The sequence below is a fragment of the Phasianus colchicus genome, chromosome 20, assembly GCF_987193195.1.
Source record: "Phasianus colchicus chromosome 20, bPhaCol1.hap1.1, whole genome shotgun sequence".
Classification (NCBI taxonomy): Eukaryota; Metazoa; Chordata; class Aves; order Galliformes; family Phasianidae; genus Phasianus; species Phasianus colchicus.
This window is the reverse complement of record NC_143455.1, coordinates 4,476,551-4,498,700: the sequence shown is the minus strand read 5'-3', so window position 1 is coordinate 4,498,700 and position 22,150 is coordinate 4,476,551. Positions and strand designations below refer to the sequence as shown.

General features: G+C 52.8%; 1 protein-coding gene and 1 long non-coding RNA gene across 4 annotated transcripts in view; both read left to right on the top strand.

Moving 5' to 3' along the window:
- Positions 1–16,668, top strand: part of MGAT5B (alpha-1,6-mannosylglycoprotein 6-beta-N-acetylglucosaminyltransferase B) — a 48,718-nt gene extending 32,050 nt beyond the window's left edge. For 2 of the 3 annotated variants that reach the window (XM_090121915.1, XM_090121914.1), the window contains 10 exons: positions 85–254; positions 6,947–7,078; positions 7,666–7,799; positions 7,932–8,062; positions 9,173–9,328; positions 9,699–9,845; positions 10,902–11,018; positions 14,631–14,705; positions 14,870–15,144; positions 16,090–16,668. In XM_090121915.1, coding sequence (XP_089978041.1) covers positions 85–254; positions 6,947–7,078; positions 7,666–7,799; positions 7,932–8,062; positions 9,173–9,328; positions 9,699–9,845; positions 10,902–11,018; positions 14,631–14,705; positions 14,870–15,144; positions 16,090–16,288 — 1,536 coding nt within the window. In that variant the 3' untranslated portion in view covers positions 16,289–16,668. Of the gene's footprint in view, positions 1–84; positions 255–6,946; positions 7,079–7,665; positions 7,800–7,931; positions 8,063–8,228; positions 8,235–9,172; positions 9,329–9,698; positions 9,846–10,901; positions 11,019–14,630; positions 14,706–14,869; positions 15,145–16,089 lie in introns of all 3 variants that reach the window. The other variant, XM_090121917.1, reaches the window with a different exon arrangement.
- Positions 16,669–18,486: 1,818 nt separating this feature from the next.
- On the top strand, positions 18,487–21,920 carry LOC149915359 (uncharacterized). The gene is made up of 3 exons (XR_016459062.1): positions 18,487–18,590; positions 19,060–19,162; positions 19,254–21,920. It is a non-coding gene; the product is annotated as an uncharacterized LOC149915359 (long non-coding RNA).
- Positions 21,921–22,150: the final 230 nt, after the last annotated feature.

Here is a 22,150-nt window from a genome sequence, read left to right as displayed (position 1 = left end):
CCTGAGTAATTTCAGCCTGCAGAAGTGGAAAGGGACCAGCAGTCATTTTTGGCTGTCAGCAGCTTGTTGTCCTTCTCTCTGCAGATCTTGATTCACATCGGCTTCCTGACCGAGGAGTCAGGGGACGTCTTCAGCCCACGGGTGCTGAAGGGGGGGCCCCTGGGAGAGATGGTGCAGTGGGCCGACATCCTGGCTGCCCTTTTCCTGCTGGGACACAGCCTGAAGGTGACAGTCTCACTGAAGGAGCTGCAGAGGTTGGTGCCGTGGGTCCCTTCCAACCCTAGGATTCTATGAAACCAAGAGATGGTGCAGGTTGTTAGGACAAGGCTTTGCCCTGTAGTCGTGGTGCATCTGAGCATTACTGGTGCATTGCTGGCAGCACACAGCATCCCCCGTGTCCCCTCTGTCCCCTGCTCCCCAGTGATGCTCTCTGCAGGAACACATGGCCCCATGACTCAGCTGTCCTATGGGTCAGTGCCATAGAGGGTGCTCAGCCCCCATCTCTCCCCCGGTGTTGTGTGAGCAGTGGCTGTGCTCTTTCCTTCCTTCCTCCCTTCCCACCCTTCCTGCTCGGTGGCTGAGTAAGGCTGCCAGAAATAACACCCATCCCTTGCAGGGTGGTGGCTGCAGTGTGACCTGGGTGGGAATTGGCCATTGCTGGGACATTTCTGCAGTGTGCCATATGGAGATGCAGAGCAAGTGCAAGTAGATGGCTGCACCCAGCCACTCAAAGCACTTGTGTGGCCTTCAAGAGAGAACAGTATTCAGCAGAAAAGGTAAAAAGGAGATGCCAACTGTGTACGAGACACCTGGCCTCTGCTGCATGCTGAGTTCTGGCCGGGCTGGTGGTGCCAATGGCATCACAAAGCTCTCCTCAGCTGCTGCCGGGGATGTGAGCTGCAGGGCAAGTGCCAGTGAAAATGCTGGAGAGGGTGGGTTGTGAATGGAGAACAGCCCTGTGTTGCCCTGTGGGCCGCCAAGATTTTGGGTGATGCTTAAGCCAGCTCTGCTGCATAATGAGCCGTGCTGGAAAGGGAGTGAGAAAAATAAACAGATCTTGGAGAGAAAGAAAAAAAAAAACACAATGAAAAAATCCAACCCAGCCCCTGCAGCATTCAGAATTAATGAACAGAATTAGCTCCCGACTAATTAACTAAAAAAATTATAATCCTGGTCCTCGTGCAGCTTCTCAGAAAGGCGCAGGAATGCATTGCAGCCATCCCCATGCTGTGCCCCCTGCTGGGTTGGACTGACACACTGAATAATGTCCCTGTGCTCGAGGACAGGGGGAAGTTAATGGCTGGCAGGGTGTCCTTGCTGCTGTGTGCTTCTAGTTTGTGTTTTCTGATGGAGAGCCTCATGGTGGTGGTTTAATGAGGGGAAGGAGCCCCTGCATTGCCCTGGGATGGGGCTCCTGGTCCTGTCTGGGTCTGGAGGAAGTCCTGTCCCTCTGGTGGATGCAGGGGTCCCTTTGTGGGGTGCTGAGCAGAGTTGGTGCGTCCATCTCTTTATTGCTGACCTTTCAGAAACATCCCTGCTGTGGGGCAGTGTGGCTCAGAGCAGAGCAGAGATAAGCCCTTTCACCACAGGAGCAAGCAGGAGACTTAGCTGAACAAGCGTGGTTAATAACGAGCTGTGCTACCATTAATCTCGTATGCTTAGCCAAAGCCCAACGGGGGCTTCGATGCTGCGGGTGTGCAGAGAGCCTGGGATGCAATCAGCAGCTCAGCCTGCAGCCAGCAGTCTGGTTTGGAGATGCTCTGCTCCATAAACGTGAAATGTTGATTCTGCATTTTGTGCATTTCTCTTTGGTAACCCCTGCTCGCTTTGTGGCTCAGAGCTGTAAAGCTCCTGCCCAGCACGGCCTTGCATCGGTACCCGTGAATTATTCAGCATGAAATAACCTCTCTCCTGGTTTGTCTCTTTGCATTTCTGAGCTGATTTTTATACACGTATTGATCATTGGCAAGGGATTGCTAAAAGGTTTGCGTGCGCGTGCTTCAGCCAATAGTTACCTACGAGCAGCTGTTCATTATTAGTGTGCGTATTGATTGCAATGCAGCAGTGCTTGGAGGCAGTGGTCAGGATTGGGCCTGTAGTGTTGGGGATCAGGCAGGCAGGAGGAAGTCCCTGTGCAGGAAGGCAGCAGTTGGAGGGCTGGGGTTGAAGGTGGATGCACTGTCCCAGTCCAGTGCATTGCTCCCCTCCCCGATGGGCAGTATGCTGCATGTCCCCATCACATCCCTAAACCCCTCTGTTCCTGTTGCACTCTCTGTCTGTCTGTCCTGGTTGGGCAGATCCCGTAGCTCAGCCCTTCCCAAAGAGCTGAATTACGGACACACAACATCTCCTTCTTCAGCTTTTAGCCACTCATTTGAGACCTGTGAATGACATTGCTGTGACTTACCAGAGCTGCTGAACAACGTGCAGGTGTTTGTCCTCTTCTGTGAATTTGTTAGCTGCTTCCTAGTGTGAGGCAAGAGGCAACACGTGGGATTACCCAGTAATGGGCATGAGGAGTTGCTGGGCACTTGTTAGCTGTGCTGGAACACGGCTGCGCCCTGGCTCCCAATGAGGAGAGCAGCAGCACCGGGCTGCACCACTGCACTGTGAGTCTATGGGTGCAGGGAGCTGAGCCTCTGCCTCCCAGCCCCCCCTGCAGACATGGCACGGTGGGTTCCCTCCCCATCCTAAATGCAGCTGGTGATGGGATGCGATGATGGTGGCTGTCATCATGTCAGCATCGCCGGCTGCATGTAGGGATTGCTGGGGAGGAGAATGGGAGTGATGGGGAGCATCGATCTCGGAGGCGCTGAAAGGTACTTTTGAAATTGCCCCCTTGAAATTAACTGCTCATAAGGCAGGACAGAAAGTCGAAGAAAACGGGATTTGATGCCTCGTGAGGTCAGTGCTTTACGAAGTGTTCTCGGAGCTTAATTGCTCTGGTGTCAAGTCCTGGGCTCATAATATGGGCCTTGGCAAGGCACTTAATTCTAGGCATGTGCTCGTTCCGTGCTGCCAGCCCTGGGGTGCAGGTGAGGGGCATCCCACATGGGGCACAGCATGGCACGAGGCTTTGCTCAGCCCCAGAACCACATCCCACAGCCGAAGCTGCGGCTCCCATCTCGCTGCCTGCCATACACATAATTAGAGCTGCTATTTTCCTGCGCTTTCCACCGCCGCTGAGGTGTACTCAGGCTGCAAAAAGGGCCATTCGAATGGAAACGCGGTGTCCAGCTGAAGGCATTTCTAATTATTTTCTGGCAGATAAAAGCCATCTTTCTGTCTTGCATCTGTTCGCATGAAAGCCAGTGCGGAGCCCGGGCTGCAGGCATCACCATCCCTCTGCAGTTGGCAGATGCAGTGCTGGCATCACACAGATGGCCAGCAGTAGCCCTGGTTGTGGGTACTGTGGTTGAACTGGGGTGGCAAGAGGCAGTGAGCTCTGCCCAGGTACTGACAGCACCAGAGCTCCTGCTGCTCCCCATCCCAGGCAGTTCTTCATCTTTCCTAGGAATGTTCTTCGTTCGTTGCTGAATTTCCAACCAGAAAGAGCCATTCTCATTGGCAGCATGTTTCTAAATGCAGGTTATTCTTGTGGTTCATTTAGCTTGGCATTGCACCCTCAGTGTATCTCTGGGGCTCAGCTCTGCCCGGATCCCTTCCTGGCTCCCTCCAGTCTCTCCCATCCAGGAAGTCAAGTCCAGTCAATTCCAGTTAACTTCAGTCGACTCCAGTTAACCCCCTTTAATTCCAGCAGCAACAAGGGGTAGCTCGGAGATGTGCCAGGCAAGGAGTGGGACTGAGGGTGAGGAGCGATGGGGAGGGATTTCCACCACCTCTGAGGTCTTCATCCTGTAGGAGAGGAAGGTGCATAAATTAGCACGAATTACTGAGCTGTTAAATTGCACTCCTTCGTGAAATATGTTTATTTTGTAGCCAAATGAGGACTCACTGGCTGGCTTTGGTGCCATAAAGCAGAAAATTCTGCTTTAATCATGGAGAGGTTATGATAACCTTATTAACCACTGCGGGATTTAGCTGGGTATTGTTGAATTTTGAATCATGGAGTCATTAAGGTTGGAAAGACCAAGAATGTCATCCAGTCCAACTACCAGTCCAACCCCACTGTGCCCACTGACCACATCCCCCAGTGCCACATCTCCATGGTTCTTGAACACATCCAAAGATGATGATTCCCCCAGCGCCATGGGCAGCCTGTGCCAATGCATCACCACTTTTTCAGAGAAGAAATGTTTCCTAATACCCAACCTGAACCTCCCCAGGCACAAGCTTCCCATCCTGGAAGAAAAGTTTGGGTTAATTTGAAAATAGGTCAATGGGATGTAAAGATAAGCCTGCAATCATCTGAATTCAGAGAGCCTGCCCCACGCTCAGGAAGGGAACGCGTCCCCTTGGTTGATTCAAGCATTTACAAGGGGAAAATAGCAGGACAAGAAGCTGCTCTAGATTTATTCTGGAGTGGGCACAGCTGGTGGAGGCAGCTGGCAGAGAGGAGCTGGGCTCGCATCTGCCAGCACCGGGGGGAGCTGAGTGGGGGGAGCGGAGCTGAGCTGTGGGGATGGGATGTGGGCAGCACTGCAGGCAGGTCCCAGCGGGGGGGTTTCCTCCAGGTGTAGTTCTGGGGTCGAGCATTTCTCAGAAATGCTCACTGAGAAAGAAGCATTTGTGCTCGTCGGTTCTATTTGCGTAATTTCAAGTGTCGTTAATAGGACACGGTGTGGGGAAAATCATGGAAATCTCACTCCAACCATGAGTGAAATTGGGCTTAGGAGAAAATTAGTTGGCTTAACTGGCAAATGATGAAAGCTCGAATAAAGGATGTTTAAATAAGGAGGAAAGGGGAAAAAATCCCACCGCCCAGGAGCTGCAAACCGGATTTGCATGATTAGAATATTAAAAAATCAGTGGTTAGAAAGTGTTTAGGAATGATAAGTAAACAGGACAGAGAGAAGCTTTGCTGGAAAAACACTGACTTGATGCTGGGAGCACGAGGGATGCTGCAAGCTGGGGAGAGCTGGCAGGTGGTGGTGCTGAGCACATTGCTGGTGCCTGAGGAAAAAAAACGGAGTGTATGTGAGCAAATGTGGAGTTCGTTGTTGTCTCTCTGTAACATTCTGGGCATCTTCAGTGGCTTAAAAAATCCTCTCTCCCACTTGCTACCATTGGGAGCAGCCACCTCTGTCCCCCAGAGGGCTGGGTCTCCTCGCTGTCCTGTTTATCTCATTGAGGTAGTTCTCAGAGGTGAGAGCCTTTCTATTCCTGCCATCTTCTCAATCTGCTATGTCATGTAAAATTGCCCATAAAAGTGATAAAACTGCAGCTTGTTTCCCCTGCGGCTGACCCGGCCGCTCTGCCCGGAGCTGGTGCTGATATTCCTTGTGACAGGAGCACTGAACCAGCTGCAGTCACAGCTCTTTGCCTTAAATTGAAAATCTGTGCTCACCCTGGCTTTGGTCAGTGTTGTCAGTTCCATGGTGTGGTGCCATGATGCCTTGTTCTGGAGTCAGGGTCACTCCTGGGGGTTTGAGATCACCCTGGTCTGCTGGTCCCAGGCTGGGATGGGGCTGGAGGATGGATTTCCCATTGCACCAACCCCAGTCCTTTATTCCTAAGAAATGAGGAAATACCTACAAGGATAGGTGGGTAGAGCCTACCCACACCAAATGGGGCCAGCATCTTGGGGCCAACATAGGATGACCTGCGTTGAAAAGGACCACAATGATCATCTGGTTCCAACCCCCTGCTGTGTGCAGGGTCACCAACCAGCAGCCCAGGCTGCCCAGAGCCACATCCAGCCTGTCCTTGAATGCCTGAGGCATGGGACATCCATGACCTCCTTGGGCAACCTGTTCCAGTGAACAGGTTGCCCAACATCGTGGGGCCAACAACTTGGGTTCTCTATGCTGTTCTGGTGAAATAATTGAGGAGTTCACATCTAGAAGGAAAATCGAAATCTAGCAGGAATATTGGAACTGAGGGATGGACCATTTGTATTTCTGAGCAAACTGCTGAGCTGAAATCACAAGTACATGTAGCAAGGATTTTTGAGAAACCTGCTGGAGTTGGAAGGTGTCACATTTTTTCTTTCCTGAGAAGGAGGAAATGTGGTCCAGACAAGCAGATGGGCTGTCAGGCTGACATCAGTAGTACACTTAATGGAACAGCTTTGGGGAGAGCGATCCATCAGTTCACAGAGGTAATTGAAAAGGGAAGGAGGCATGCTGCTGGTTTACCAGCCGTGCATCAAGCCAGATTAATCACACTGCGCGTTGGGGCGAGGTAACTGATGATCTTGATAAAGAGATTGTGGTCAATCCGGTTTATCTGGTTTTTCATAATGCATTTTATCCGCTGCAGAAGAGAAAAGGGGCTGAGAAGGGTTATTTGAAGGGGCTGACTGAGAATCCTAGGCAAAGGCAATGAATGAGGCCCCCAGTCTGACTGTCCTGGCTTTATTAGGTTATGTCATTGATGGGGCAAAATCACAGAAGCATCATAGAAACACAAAATGGCTTGGGTTGGAAGGGACCTCAAAGATCATCCAACCCTTGTGCTGTGGACAGGGCTGCCAAACACTACATCAAGCACCAGGTCAGGCTGCCCATGGCCCCATCCAACCTGGGATGGGGCATCCACAGCTTCTCTGGAACAAAGTCAGAAATATGAGTAAAAATGCTCAACATCCATGGGCAGATGGGACGGAGAGCTGTTCTCAGTGCCCCCCAAGCACCAGAGGAGGAACCCCAGCCCATCTGGGAGCTCTGCCTGCGGGCAGATATTTGGGGCAAGGCTGTCCCTGTGTCTCCAAGGCACAAAGACAACACGGATGCCATGGGGCTGCCGGATGACCCCTCCGAGGCACCCATCAGGGATGTGGGCACACGTTCTTCAGAGCTGATCGGTGCCTCCTGCTTCCCTCCAGCAACTTAGGGGTGCCTCCAGGCCGGGGAAACTGCCCCTTGACGAACCCTTTGCCTTTTGACCTGATCTACACCGACTACCACGGCCTCCAGCAGATGAAGCAGCACATGGGGCTCTCCTTTAAGAAATATAGGTGAGAACGCCGCTTCTTTCTCATGCTCTCATTTTCCTTAATTAGCAAGCAAAGGCAGATCTCGATGACCTCAAAGGACAACAGGTGAGCAGAGGTTGCCACCCTACTGTGGCAGTGGGAGCCTTTGATGCCTGCAAGAGGCAGAACCCTGGCGCCGGCTCCTTCAGCACCGTGACAAATGTCAGCATCCCCTGGTATATCAGCAGCCAGGAAAATATGCGATTTAATTTAGTGCTGATAGTCCTGCTATTTATTATGTTTTCTCCCATCTCTTCCACTATCCTGCACAATTTTATTAGAGAGAAAAATGACAGGCAATGTTATTGCTTTTATTATAAATGCATTTGCTCTCGCGTTCAGCTTGTTGGTTTTTTTTTTTTTTTCCCTCTCTGGTTTGATGTTCCCCTTTTCTCCTTGCTCTCATGCTGGTAATGCCTGCCTCAGCAGTCCTGGGATATCGGGAAAAGCATTAGCAAGTCTTCAGGAGATGCGTTGTTGTGGAAACCACCAGGGGGACGAAAGCCCAGCAATGGGAAACTGCTCATTTAGGGCACGGGGACGTGATGGGGTTCTGTCTCCTCTCCCAGGTGCCGTGTTCGTGTCATCGATACCTTTGGGACGGAGCCAGCCTACAACCATGAGGAATACGCCACGCTGCGCGGCTTCCGCACCAACTGGGGCTACTGGAACCTGCACCCCTCCCAGTTCATGACCATGTTCCGTAAGCACTGCCGTAGGGACGCAGCGGGGCCATCACGGGGGCTCAGGCACTTTGCTGATGTTTCACATCGCTTCTCCTCCGAGCTCTGGAGCCGCGGTCCCAGCTGTGTCCATCTGTTCTTGGTGTCCGCAGCGCACACCCCAGACAATTCCTTCATGGGCTTCGTGTCGGAGGAGCTCAACCAGACCGAGCGGCAGCGCATCAAATCCAACAAAGTGAGCAGCATGGCAGTGGTGTACGGGAAGGAGGCCAGCATCTGGAAGGTGAGCGACTGTGGGTGCCGGGGCTCCCAGCATGTCCTGGTCCCATTCATAGTGGGCTTCTCCCATTCTCATCCATACATTGCCATTCCAGAGCATAAGAGAAAACAGCTAACTCTTTCTTCTCTCTTTTTTTTTTTCCCCTTGGTGCTCCATGGTGACACTCCAGCTGCAGGTATGGTGCTGCACCCTTTGCATTAAAACCTCGTGTTTGCCTCTTGGGGCCTCAGCACCCCCAGGGAACAGGACCTGCCCTCCCTGCCTGTGCTCTGCTTGCCAGATGTGCAGGCCAGGATGCACTCCATTTTGGTTAGCTCAATTTGGGGAGGTACTCAGGAGGTTAAAACGAACATTCGCTTGCCTTAGCGTTGCAAACATTTGCCCCTTTTAGCCAGAAGTCATGAATTACACCTGTTTCCCCATGCTGTGCACTGGGGTTTCTCTGAGGGTTGGTTCTCCCCGCCAGCAATGCTCAGCAGTGTTTTATTGTCATCTTCCAAGTCTTTTGCATGAGGGAATCACTATCAGAACACTGCCCAGTTGGGTGTTACCATACCCATGGCCACAATGGCACCCTGCAGTTCTACTTGACCAGAGAGAGCTGCTTGGCTTCTTTGCTCTGTATGCAGATCTGGCTGATAGCCATAGAGAAGTCTGGGATACGTGGCTGAGTGCAGAAATGCAGTGCTCAGAGAGGCGTTAAGGCAGCGTGTGCAGCTCTCCCAAGTTCCTCATTTATACCTCCTCCTTTCCTCCCAGTCTGCTCTTTAGGGGCCAGAATAAACTGAAAATACAGCATCCAAAGCACTGCCCCTTTGTGTTTTTCCAAGCAAAATAATAAAAAAAGAAAAGAGCAATAGAGAAATTGTTAAAATGGAAGGCTGCTTTGGAGAGCAAAAGCCTCCAAAGAAGAAAAATGATAACCCCCTTGATTTTCCAGGTAATAAAACAGACGGGAGGATTAAACCCAAGTAAGAGCATCTTAGGGACTTGTTAGGTGGGATGTGGGGCTGTTAACGAGCCCTGGCTTTGCAAACCCCCTGCCCTCGGTGTGCTGCAATCCAGCAGTCTGTAGCCCTAATGCTGGCATCGGGGCACTCATTCCTTCTTCAGGGCAAGGAGAAATTCCTGTCCATCCTCAACAAGTACATGGAGATCCATGGCACTGTGTACTACGAGACGCAGCGGCCGCCGGAGGTGCCAGCCTTTGTCAAGAACCACGGGTTGCTGCCACAGCATGAGTTCCAGCAGCTGCTGAGGAAGGCGAAGGTGGGCTGCTCCCCTCCTTATGGGGGCATGGGAGCTTCTCTGTGCAGGGTGGGTGTGATGCTGGTGGCTATGGGTGAGCATTGCAGCTTCCACAGCTGTGAGCGCCTCACTGGGCTGTGAGTTGCAAAGCATCCCTCTGATGTGGAGTAGCTTCTGGGCACATTTAAGTTATGGGATGTTGAGCTGCATGGAGCTGCTGTAGCGGCTTGCTGCACAGAGCAGCGCAGGGGATGCTGTTGGGTCAATGGGATCCTTTCCTATAAGGCTTGGGGGATGCTCGTGGGTGATTTGGAGCCTCTCCTATGGGGCTCCAAATGGGGACTGATGGGTTTGCAGCTCCATATCACCAGCCTCTGTTTGCTCCCCACAGCTCTTCATCGGCTTTGGGTTCCCCTACGAGGGTCCGGCCCCACTGGAGGCCATCGCCAATGGCTGTGTGTTCCTGCAGGCGCGCTTCAACCCCCCCCACAGCTCCCTCAACCATGAGTTCTTCCGTGGGAAGCCCACCTCCAGAGAGGCAAGTGCTCGGTGGGGGGGAAAAGCACCCAACTGAGATCTCTGGAGAGATTTTCTCCAAATCCCGACATGTGAATGTATCATCCCAACAGGCATCTGTTGGATGGAAGGGGCTCTGCTGTGGGTTGCAGAGGGGAGAGTGGTGCAGCGATGCTCACAGACCCCCTGCCCCCCAGAATCCAGTGCTCGTTCCCTTCCCGCTGTGCTGATCCATGCACATCCCTGAAATAGGAATGTAGATTAGAGGCTGGTGTTCTGCTGGTGCCTGAGCCCCCTCAGCCCATTGTATTTTTGTAAAATGAGGAGGATATGGGGACCTCAGCGGTGCTGCAGGAGTATGACACCCCTCCCAGGCTTGCCCATTGCTGGGAATTCAATCTAAGTGAAGCAGGAACTCTTTAAAAGTTAAAGGGTTGAGAAAATTGCCTCTTTTATTATTAATGAAGTGGATAATGCGGCACAGTTCTCACTCCCTGAGCTCTGCTGGGCTGTGCCACGCTGTCCCCAATGGCTCCCAAGGTTCTGGAGTGCCCTGGGGTGTTCATGCGGAGGCTGGGAGGAGATGCTCACTGCTGGCTACGAATGGGAAGGGAGAGCAAGTGGGACAAAAAAAAAAAGCATGCATGGCTCTGCTCCTAGCAGGTTCTCCTGCTTTGCAGTGCCTTCCAAGACAGCTCAGCATCCTCTCTCCTCCTGCCCTCAGGGCTCTAGCTGCCTTTTAGCAGTGTGAAGGTGGAAAAGCAGCATTTGGTTTGCCAAAAAGGAGTGATTTCCCCCCAAACTGCCCAGTGAGAGGTGGGTGGTGGGGCACTGACACAGCACTGGAGTGATGCAGCTTCCAGCACTGCCTTTTCTGGTGACCAACCTTTCTGTGCCTTCAGCAGCGATGGATTTGCTGTCGTTTCTGGAGCTGTGATGTGGTACTTCCACAGAGCTTTGCCATTTCGGGTGGTTTGCCTGGTTCAGGTTGTGGTTACCTGAATTATGGGGCTGGGGGTGGAGCTGGGAGAAGAGCAGGAGTTTCACAGCCGGAGGCTGCAGCTGTGCTCTGTTCTAGGTGTCCTCCCAGCATCCGTACGCCGAGGACTTCATTGGGAAGCCACACGTGTGGACTGTCGACTACAATAACTCCGAGGAGTTCGAAGCTGCTATCAAAACAATCCTGAGGACCCAGGTGAGAAGGGCTCCCCAAAATGAGCCTCTGTGCCATGCCGAGAGAACAGCTCTCATCTCCGCTTTGCTGCGCTTGGGGTGAGCCGTGCCCTCACCGTGTGTGCAGGTTTTGGGGTGATGTTGGGGTGAGCATGTCACCGAGCAGCTGTGCAGTGAGGAAATGTGGAGTCAGTGTGGATGAGGTCATGCAGGTGCCCAGCCGTGATCTCCGCTGTTGAAAAAGGAAAGGTAACAAAAATAAAGAAGGGTTGTGAGGAAGTTGTGCCGCAGGCTGATCAGCTCCATCTCCGGATTTCTCCCCGTTCCCACGTCAGCTGCTCATACAAATGCAGTTGTGGTGCAGACACAACACATCCTTCCTCCTTTCCTTAATTAACATCTCCTACGTCGCTGAGAGGAAGGGGGGGAGCAGGGATGAGGCAGCAGCACAGAGAATGTGGCACCAGCCTGGGGTTGCCTGGCTGTGGGGTTTTGTGGGCATTTTGCATTGCAGTGTGGCACCTACATTGGAAATATGGCTTCGTGGTCTCTTGAATGATGTCTCCATAGAGCAGGGAAGCCCCCCAGACCCCTTGTTTTGGGGGATCCCCATTGCTTTGCTGCTTGCCATGCCTCTGTTAGGGCTGCCAGGATGTGCAAGCCTAAATTCATCCCAAATGAATACAACCCAGAGCAGCGTGCTGCAGCAGCTCTGCAGGGAGATATTCTCATGCACCAAGAGGTGCAGTGGGATAAGCCCACCACTCCCCTCTGCCCTTTGCTTTTTTAAAGGTGGTCTATATATCCTCTGCAAGCAGAGCAGGGAGCAAGCGGAGCAAGTGTCAGCAACTGCCTGTTTGTTTCTAACATAGGTATCTGTATTAGAGATGCTGTCAAAGCAATTAAGACTAAAAGTTGACCAACCTTACAGCTTTAAAAGCCCCATTATTGGCTTTGGCTTTGGGAATCCCTCGGTATCTTTAAAATACTGTTGGTTGCGGCAGGAAATGAGAACAGCTGATGGGTGTTGGGAACGGGCAGCTCAGTGCTCAGCCAGGTGGGAGGAACTGTTTTCTGCCTCCTTTTTTCCTGTAGAAAAAACAGGGCGTTGTGTTTTCAGACTGTTTGGCAAATCTCTCCTTCGGAATAATCACCATCCATTTATTTCTTTCGCTCCAAACATTGCATTTCACCATTAGTGAAATGAAATAATGTGTTTTTGTTTCCCATCTGCGTGTCTTTGTTTGGAAATGCCCTGCTAGGGAAACTTCTATCTGAAATGATGCATTTCCCCTTGCCTCACCGAACCAAACAGATTGCCTGACCTGAAACAACACATTTTTCTCCTTGCTGGGAAACGCTGGGAATTAAAAACTGACCTGAAACTGGTTTTACTCTTTTCCTTTTCCTTTCTTTCCTTCCTTTTCAATTTCCCTTTCCCTTTTCCATTTTCTCTTTTCCTCTTTTTCTCTCCTCTTTTCCCCTTTTCCTTTTTTTCCCTATTCCCCTTTACTCCTTTTCCCTTTTTCCCCTTGTCCCCTTTTCCTTTCCTCCCCTATTTTTCTTTTTTTTCCCTTTTTCTCTTTTCCTCTCCTCTTTTTCCCTTTTCCCCTTTTCCTTTTTCTCATTTCCTCTCCCCTCTTTTCCTCTCCCTTTTCCCCTTTTCCTCTCCCATTGTTCCTTTTCCCCTTTTCATCACATCACTCAAAAGTCACCAACCATGCACCTTTGACTTTGCACCTTAAGGCAAATCTCAGCTGAGCACTTTCAGGAGGGTGGAATGCCACCCCCTGCTGTTGTGCCAGTGATGAATTGCAGCTCTTTGCCAGAGGTTGGGGTGAGAGGGGCAGAGAGGTTTTCAGGCACAGCCATTTCTCAGCCTTCAGCTCTTTCCATTTGTCCCAGCACAAGCCATTTAACAGATGCAATATTCTGGTGTAGCGAAGGGAGAAGGCATCATTATATTAAAGTCAAACATACAGGAATATAATGGAAAATTATACATTTCAGCCTATGCTTGAAAGAGTGGCATATTAAACATCACAGCGAAAATAGCTGGTTCAAGTGCTCCCAGCCTGCTGCCGGGGGGCAGCTGACAATTGCATTATTTTTCTGCTCATTACTTTGGGATTTTTTTTTCTTCCTTTTCCTTTGGAACAAGGGAGGCAGCTCTGGGATACCCAATGGGGTCTGTAAGAAAAAACAACCCAAAGCACCTGTGTGTTTTGCATTGCCTTCCCCACTCTTTGCATGCAGGAGAGGGATGCAAAATCCCTTTGCAAGAAAATAGCAGAGCATCACCCTGTGCAAAGCTCCTCGGCACTGCTGTTGTGAGTGCAGGGGTGAAAGGCTGAGCACTGCAGCCCCAAAGCTGCAAGACCTGGCCCTGGTTAACTGAGCAGCATCAGTGCCTGTCACGGTGTCAGCACCAATTACACTGCACACCTGTAATGAGACAGAGCAGCTGCGATTTCCAGCCTTGCTGAGATCTCAGGTGGGATATTTATGGTGGAGAGATGCTTAGAGGGAACTTGTTGGCAGGCTGAGCCTTTGGAGCTTGGCTCTGACAGGTACTTCAAAGGAGACAGCTATTTTGGAGGTGCAGAAAATAGAAGCAGCAGTGTTTTCTGGATGAACTATCTGGGGTATTTTTTACTTATCATCCATCCTTTTCATAAAGCTCTGCAGAGATGCAGAGGGGAAGGAGGCCTCCAGAACCTGCCCAGCCTGTCCCACAGGGGATAGAAAATGAGGGGAGGTGTGGGGATGGTGATGCTGCAGGGTTTGGTGATGCCGTGGAGTTGGGGATGCTGGGGGGGTTTGGTGATGCTACGGGGGTTGGGGATGCTGGGGGGTTTGGGAATGCTTTGGAGGAGTTGATTTTGACACCAGGACACAAGGGCAGCTCTCAGGAGGGAGGTGTGATGTGGAAGAGCGGGTGAGGACCAGCAGTGTTTCATAACCCATGCTATAAATACACTGGTTGTTGAAGTGCTGCTGGCTCTGCATAAATAGCAGGTAGGAACGTGGGGCTGCGGGGAACACATTTGCTCCATGGTCCCCACAGCCCTGTGTTGGCCACCAGCACCTTCAGGGGGATGGGCAAATGCCCCCAGAAATGGCTTTCTTGGGAAACTGGGGTGTGGAGCAAGGTGACTTCATTTGAACCTATTGAGGTGAGTTGAACCCCATTTAATCCTTCACCCTCTTTCTCTTAAACCTGTTTTTTGCTTGCAGAGCTCTTGCAGTCCTCATTTTCTTCCAAAGAGGAATGAGGAATACCATGCTGAGTTCCCAGCCCCACAGGGGTCCGATCCCTGCAGTGCCCTCACATGGTTCTTGCTATTTTTAGGGAAGGGAGATGAACTCTTTCAGGAGCAGAATGCCTTTGCTCTGCCCGATGGTGGATGAAGGGCAGGAGCATCACCCACTTGGCCAGCGATGGGAAACACACTGATAATGGGAAATGCATCCCATCCCTGGCTTTGTGTTTTGGGTGCTGAGGAACGGGCAGTGGTGATGCGATGGGAAACACGCCATGGGCTTTGGTGCCTCGAGGTGCTGCTGCCAGAGCTGGAGCAGGGCAGGGCTTTGCCTGCTTCTTGCTTCAGTCCTGTGCTCTTCCCCTGCACAGGTGGACCCTTACCTGCCTTACGAGTACACCTGCGAGGGGATGCTGGAGCGGATCCACGCCTACATTCAGCACCAGGTTGGGCACCGTCCCTGTTATGCTGGGGGAGGAATGGGAGGAATGCTGGGGAGGAAAGGCTGGGCCTGTGAGGTGTCCCCGCCAGGGATGCTGAGTCCTGCTGAGCCCCACCCCTACGCATCGCCCTTCCCCTTCGAGCACTGACCTATTCCCTTCCCTTCCAGGATTTCTGCACCATGCCATCCCCTCCACCTCCTGCCAAGGCCCAGAGCCCCGCTATGCAAAGCCCTCCGAGCCCTCTGGCCCTGTCTCCCAACGCCACCCACCTGGTGTGGTCCCCCAGCGCCCGCCGGGACCCCCGCGCCTGGCCGCCAGCAGACTCCCTGCAGGTGTGGCTATCAGAGGGGCAGCATGCCTGCACCGAGACGTGCCGCCGGCGTGGGCTGGTGTGCGAGCCCACCTTCTTCAGGTTCCTCAACAAGAAGGAGGTGTTCCTGCAGTGAGTGTCCTCAGTGGGGCGGTGACACCTCGGGGGGGCTGCTGGAGGGGGTCCCCCATCCTGTGTCCCCAGCTATTGATCCTGTGTCCCCAGCTCTTCTTGTCCTCGTGTCCTTTGTCCCCAAAAGCCCCTTGCACCCACGGCAGCCCCATGCTTGCTCCAGCAGCTCTGTGCTTCCACAAGCAGTGATGGCATTGGCATTTGCTGCTGTCCCGCTCCCACCCCGCTTCTCTTCACCTCCCGCCTGCTCTCTCCCTTTCTGTCTTTTTTACATCTTTCTCTCTGAAAACTGCATTTTGAACACACAGCGGTGAAGTTTTAATAGAGTATAAATCTGCCACCAGGCTCCTGGCAGCTCTGTGGACAATTAAGATGCCAACATTACCATTTTCGTCATGCCAGCTAGGCAGGCGATTGGAGCCCTGGTGACAGCTTTATAGGATGAATTAGGGCCAGGGCTCGTGTTCCCTTTGTGCCCCCCATCCCTGGAGCCGGAGCAGCCGTGGATGGGCTGGGGGGGCCATGGAGGCATAGAGCAGGGGCAGCTCTTGCTTCTCCTGGGGTTTTTGTGTGTGTGTGTCCCCATTTTGCTGATCCAGGGGACATTGGGACATTCACTGAGGTTGGGTGCACTTCCAGGGGATGGCATCTGCTTGTGGAAGTGTGTGTAGAGCAGGCAGACCTCTGTCTGGGCAGGATATAATGTTTTTAGTGAAGATGTCCGTGGTCCACTCAAGGCTTGGGTTGATTGCATGGGGTTTAGGGTTTGACATGGAGTCAAAGGGTGCCAAGCACTCATGGATCCTGTACCCAGCAAAGGTCCAACCCAAGGCTTATCACTGGGAACGCTCACGGAAAGGCAGGTTGAGCATCACCTTTAGTGAAGAACCTGACAGCCTCCCCGCCCTGGAACAGCAGCCTCCCCACCTTTCTTTTCCTTCCCAGGCTCAGCATCACCTGCGACAGCACCGAGTACGAGATGAACCATCTCTACCCGGCAGTGGCAGAGAACGTTCACGAGTGCTACCTCCAGAAGGAGCCGCTGCTCTTCAGCTGCGCGGGGCACAACACCAAGTACCGGCGCCTCTGCCCCTGCCGCGACTACCGCGAGGGCCAGGTGGCTCTGTGCAGGGACTGCTTGTGACTCGTGCCCCGAGGCGGTGACGCACCGTGCGCCGCCGGTGGCTTTATCTCAAAGCTCGTGCAATAGCTGGGGAGGCAGGACGGGATGCGTGCCGAGCCGGGGGTGTCGGGCTGCAAAAAGCCACGTCCCGACGGTCGGTTCCATTTTCCTCTTGAGGCGCATCATCTGTCCGCATCCGAACCCACCTGGACCGCGTTGGCGCTGGGATGGGGGTGGCGGGGAGAGGAAGCTGGAGGGGATCGCCCTTCCCTTCTTCCATCCATGGGATGAGCCACCAGCAGACTGCAGTTTCAGGGTTTTCATTCTCTTGAAGCATCCGAGGTTGTTTTATTTATTTATTTTCTATCCCCCTACTTTTCCCACCCCCCCACCCCCCCCCCCCCCTCTTTCCCAGAATGAGTGGTGAATTAAAGGGAAACAAAAAACACCCAGCCCTTCTTGTGAGGAGTTATTGGGCTGTGCTGGGGGGCACCTTCTTGGCCGGGGAGGGCAAAACCTGAGGGCAGTGGCTGCAATGGGTGCAAGCAGCAGGGGCTCAGCCTGCAGCACAAGGCTGGGGCTGAGCAGTTCTGCGTGGGGCTCCAGAGGGATGCTGGGCTCAGGGTTGCGCAGGGTGCTGTGTACCATTGTGTAGGTGGTGGCACAGTGCTGCTCCTTGTTTGAGGCAGGAGGAGGTGATGCAGCAGCTGGCATGTTACTGGCTTGGAGTGAAGGTGGGGGCAGCTGTAAGGCAGAGCAGCTGCAGCAGCAACACTGTGCCTGCATCCCCCCAGCACTGCAGCCCCTGCCTTCCCAATCGGCTGCGAGAGAAGGTGAGCTCAACGCCAAGAGCTCCGTGCAGCAGCTTCACTTCTTTAGATTCTCTTTAAGCTCATTCATCTCCTTTTAGAGAAGTGTTTGGTGCTGCTTGCGTTTCCTTTCTTGGCTTAGTGGCACCTGTGGTGAGCGGGCTGGTTGGGTTTGGGAGGTTCTCATGGAGTGGGCTGCACAGCTGTGAGCTGCAGAGTGGGCACTTGTACCATGCATGGAATAACCCCTCATCCCGGCCTGATGGTGTCACCTGGGAACACTGTCCCCACCTGGCTCCGGGTGACAGAGCAAGGGTTCAGCAGGATGAATGGAGCCCCATTTTGGCACCAGGCTGCTCTTGCTGTCCCCCAGCTCAGAGCCAGTGCTGTTATCCAGGAGTCATTTGTCACCTTCAGTGCAACGTCGTGCAGGCAGCCTCCAAACAGTCGGTGACGCCGACAAGGGAAAGGATTGATTAAGTAATTTGTGTGTCTTGCAGCAGGCGTGTGTGTAAATAAAAGCTGTGGAAGCCTCTCTTCGCAGAGATGAACACCAATCCTTTGTGCCTTTCCCTGGCGCTTTTCATCCGGTAGTGCATTGGCACCAGGGAGGTCACCATCCCTGCAGGTGTTCCAGGAGCACGGAGATGTGGCACTGAGGGATGTGGTCACTGGGCACGGTGGGGAGGGGTTGGGGTTGGACTGGATGATGTTATTGGTCTTTCCAACCGCAAAGATTTAATGATTCTGATTTCTTGGTGCCAAAGCAGCAGCTTGCCCACACTACTGCAGGGCTGGGGCAGCACAGGCCGGGCACTGGGGACATGGCAAGGAACACACTCCCAGTCATTCAGCCCCCAGTGCCACAAAGACCAAACAAAACCTGCTTTATCCCAAGAGCAGGACCCCATAGCTGACTCCAGACAGCTCTCCAGGCAGCAACTACAGTGCATCAGCTGCAGGTTCTGCTGGGATGCTTTAACCCAGCCTTCACCTCCCAGCAGCCAGGTGCCATCAGCCCCTATTACCGCTGTCAGGGCTGTTCTCTACAAGCTAAATTAGGAGCTGGCTCACTCACTTTGGTTGCTGTCACCATAAATAGCAACATGTTGGGGAGCTGGTGTGATCCAGGGGTCCCCATTCGGGTGATGGTTACAGCAGTGCTCTGGGTTATCCAGCAGCCTGGGCAGCACTTCTTTCCATCCGAATGGGAGACCTGAGCATGACACAGACATTAATTTTATGTTTTATCACATAGGAGCGTGGAAGAGATGCAAAGGGAAGCTGAAGCGCTGCCATGTGAAAGAGATTCTAATTACCACAGCTAATTATGAAGAATAAATCCCCAGCAGGGAGGGGCAGGTGGGGGGGGGGGGGTGGAAAGAAAAACTGTCAGGACTGAGAATAAAATCAGACAATTGGAAAAGCCATGGGGAGATGGCAGAGCGGCCCTGGCTCCTGGGATGGGTCTGCTCACCCTAAATGCAGCGTGGGGGCAGCAGGGTGGCTTTGGGGTGCAGTGATTTACCTTATTTCCCCCCAGCTGCAAGCTGCAGGCACCTCTCCCTCATACAGTGGGCTACTGGGCTTCGAGAGGAGTTTTGGGTTTTGCCCAAATTGCCCATGTTTTTGCCAAAGTGGGTGCCAAGGACAATTTTTGGGATGAGGTGTCCCCAAGCAGCGTACCACTGTTGGCCCAGCAGCACGTTCTACCAATGCCCAGCTGCATGGAACAGCCGTCTGGGCTGTCAGTCACCCCAGGATGGAGGGAATAGGGCCGCTCCATTTATCAGGGGCTTTATTAGGAAATCGTTAAGCAGCTTTTCCCTCCCAATCCCCCGCTTATCAGCAGCCAGGTGAAACGGCAAATTGCATCCCGATGTGGACAGTCCGGGGAAGAGAAGCCCATTTATTTCCCCTTACGGGTTTATCGCTAGATCAAGGAGCTGCTGAAGATGTAAGCAGCGTTGTTTATTTCCCCAGGTGATGGATTCAGCTGCCACGCAGCTCCGTTAAGCACGGCACGCCGCCTGACAGTGATGCCTAATGGACCCTCGCTCTGCACTGCTGGCTCGTGTATTTCAAGGTCTTGCTTTAATTGAGTCCTGTCTCCCCCATGTCGTGCCTTTTTTTTTCTTTTTGGGAGGCCTTTCTTATGATGTTTTTCCCCCCTTTAGAAAGACTTCCCGAAATACACCAGTGCATTGGATCTCCTTTCTCCTTGCCTCATCCCTTCGGCAAAGCGGAGCCCTGGGGGAAGTTAACAAATTGAACATCTGTCCTCAGAGCGACTGAGTGAAAAGAGCAGTGAAACCCATGGCTTTTTTTTTTTTTTTCCCTTTCTTTCTTTTTCATTTTCTTGTTCATTTTCTTTTCTGGCAGAATTTGTGGAGGGGGCGAAAACCCCTTTTTAAAGCTGAGTGTTCCCTTTCTTATCAGGTGGAGCCATCCTTCCCAATGACACCCATTGTGGCTCGTTAATGGAAAGCCATTAAAACTCTGGATCAATATTTTCTCAGGAGAGATAGGGGCCTATTCAATGCCATTTCCCAGGAAAGCAAAGAAATACCAATGATCCACGGGCAAAACGGAGCAGAACTGCTGAGGGTGCAACTTCTGCCCCAGCACCTATGTGGGGGATGGAGTGTCCCCAGCCGTGGGACCAAATCCTCTGGAAAGGGGAAAAATTAAAGGGAGGTCCTTATTTTCAGCTCCTATTTGGAAAGGGAGTGACCAGATCTCTCAGAATTTCTGTAAATACAAGCCAGAAAGCAGGAAACTGCAATCTGCCCTAATTTAGTTCCTTTCATCTGAGGATTCAAGGCATCCAACAGCATCTCTAAGAAGCAAGTAGGGGCTTTGCAGCTTGCATGGAGGTGCAGTCAGTTGGGGTTCTGCTTTGCAGAGCGTTGCACTGCAGCTCTCACCTATCTGATCTGCTCCTGACTTCCCATCCCATGTCCTTGTTTCCTCCTGAAGGTGATGTCCACGCTCTTTGCCACAGTGCATCTGGCTCAGCCTCACCGAGCATGGGGGGTTGTTGATTTAATCCATTAATTGCAGGAATTAATTTTCATGAGATGTTGAGGAAAGTAATAGGAAGAGCTGCAGGCTTCTTGCTGGGCACGGGGTGGAGGGAGCGGTGCCTGATTGCCATTGGGGCATCATTTCTACATACACAGCCACCAAAAGCAGTGCTAATGGACAAGCCCAGCAGTGATGTCCTCACCTGAAGTGCCCCGTGCCCTCCCAGTGGTGTGAGGGCTGGGGAGCAACAGGTTGGTAAGAGAGATCTGGGAGGCAAGAGATTTCCACGCTTAATTAACTTCTCAAATTAATCCCAATTAGAAACTCTTAATTGGGATGATGGCTGTTAATCATCTTTCCACCCCAAGCAACAGCCTCACTATCTTAACTTCATCATGAAATCCGAGGGCACGGAGCTGTGCAGCCTGAGCACAAGCACAGCCCCATAGGATTTGAGGTCCCATTGCAGGGTCCGATCCCATCCATGGTGGGGGATGGGTGGGGGGTGGGGATCACAGCCCCCATGGCCCTAATATCACCGCTGCTTTGGCTGTGGCAGCCCAGGAGAGAAAGGTGCTGCCCTGGGTGAGCACACACTGTGCTCCAGCATCTCCCCCCAGGGCTGGCATCAAGGGAGGTCTGGTATAAGTGCTGCTGAATGGGAGAATAAGATCTCAAGGGGTCCAGTGATGCTGGTATTCCCCTTTTGGTGACTGGCTCAGAATCCTCGGCAGGACAGTAGAATAAAATTCATCTGCATCCACCCATCATGCATCATTTTTACAAATCTTCTCCGAGCAGAGAGATGCTGTACAACACGGCGTGGAGAGAGAGCTGAGTATCCGCACACCTGTCAGCAGCAGGAAGGCGTTGGGGAGGGGTGTGAGGGGGTGGCAGCAGGAGGGAAGATTGGTGCTGTGTCCTGATGGGTTAGGAGAGCATCCAGCCCCTGTGTGGGCAGCAGGTTCGTGCCCACATCCAACCGCTCGGCCAGATGCAGGAGTTGCGCTGTTTGCTGCTGGGGGAGTTGGGGGGGATGTTCTCCATCAGGGGAAGCTGCTATGGGAACCCCTGTGAACCCCCCAGTGCTGTGGATGGGGAGGGGGAAGCCTTGTTGCCATGGTAATTGGTGAGCCAGTGGAGAGCCCGCTGCCATGGGAACCGGTGGGGGACTGTGTGGGACCATCCCATGGGGCTGTCCCTATGATGAGGACCGTGTGTGAGCCCTGCGGCGTGGGACTGGTGGGATGTAGGGATGCTGAGTCCTGCTGTGTCCTTCAAACAGGCTCCTTGGGGGGCACAAACCCCAAACTGGGGAACCGAGCATCCCAACCTGTAAGAGCGTGGGCTGGTGGGGAGCAGAGCCAAGGGATGTCTCTGGTTCTCAGCACTGCAAATTGCGCAGAACGATGAACTGAGGGCAGAAACGTGGCACAAACTGCTGCTGAGGGGACACACAGCAGGGCTGGGGGGGCAGTGGGGCTGAGCTGCAAATACCACTGAGTGGCTCTTCCTCCCCACCCAGAGCCACAGCACACCTCCTGTTCGGGCTTCGTGGCTGTTTGCCTTCCCAGAACATCGCTGAGTGATGCTGGAAGCCATCGTCCCCATCAGGATGTCCTCATGCTGACACGTCCCCATTTCTGCAGGGCTGGAGATGCTCGCAAATCCTGAGCCCCAGCATCTCTGCTTGTGATGGGATAAAGCAGCAGGGAAGGGAGGGCTGGGAGCACGCAGGACATCACGGGGAGGGGAGGAGGATCCTGTGCCATACCAACAACCTTGAGATGCCCTTTAATTTTTAATGTTCCAATAAAACAGTAATTACAAACACTGCAATTTGAGTTTTCAAGCAGAAAGTATTAACATCCCAGGGTTTAATTATTCAAGAGAAATTAATGAAAAGAGGGCTGGATGCTGCTAACTGTCTCAGCTGCTCCTTGTGGGACCGACATTGATCCCTTTGCAGGGATCCCTTGATTGGAGCCCAACCCCTGCCCAGGGCTGCAGGCTGGGGACAGTGATGTGTTGCTGTCCTTTAGGGTAT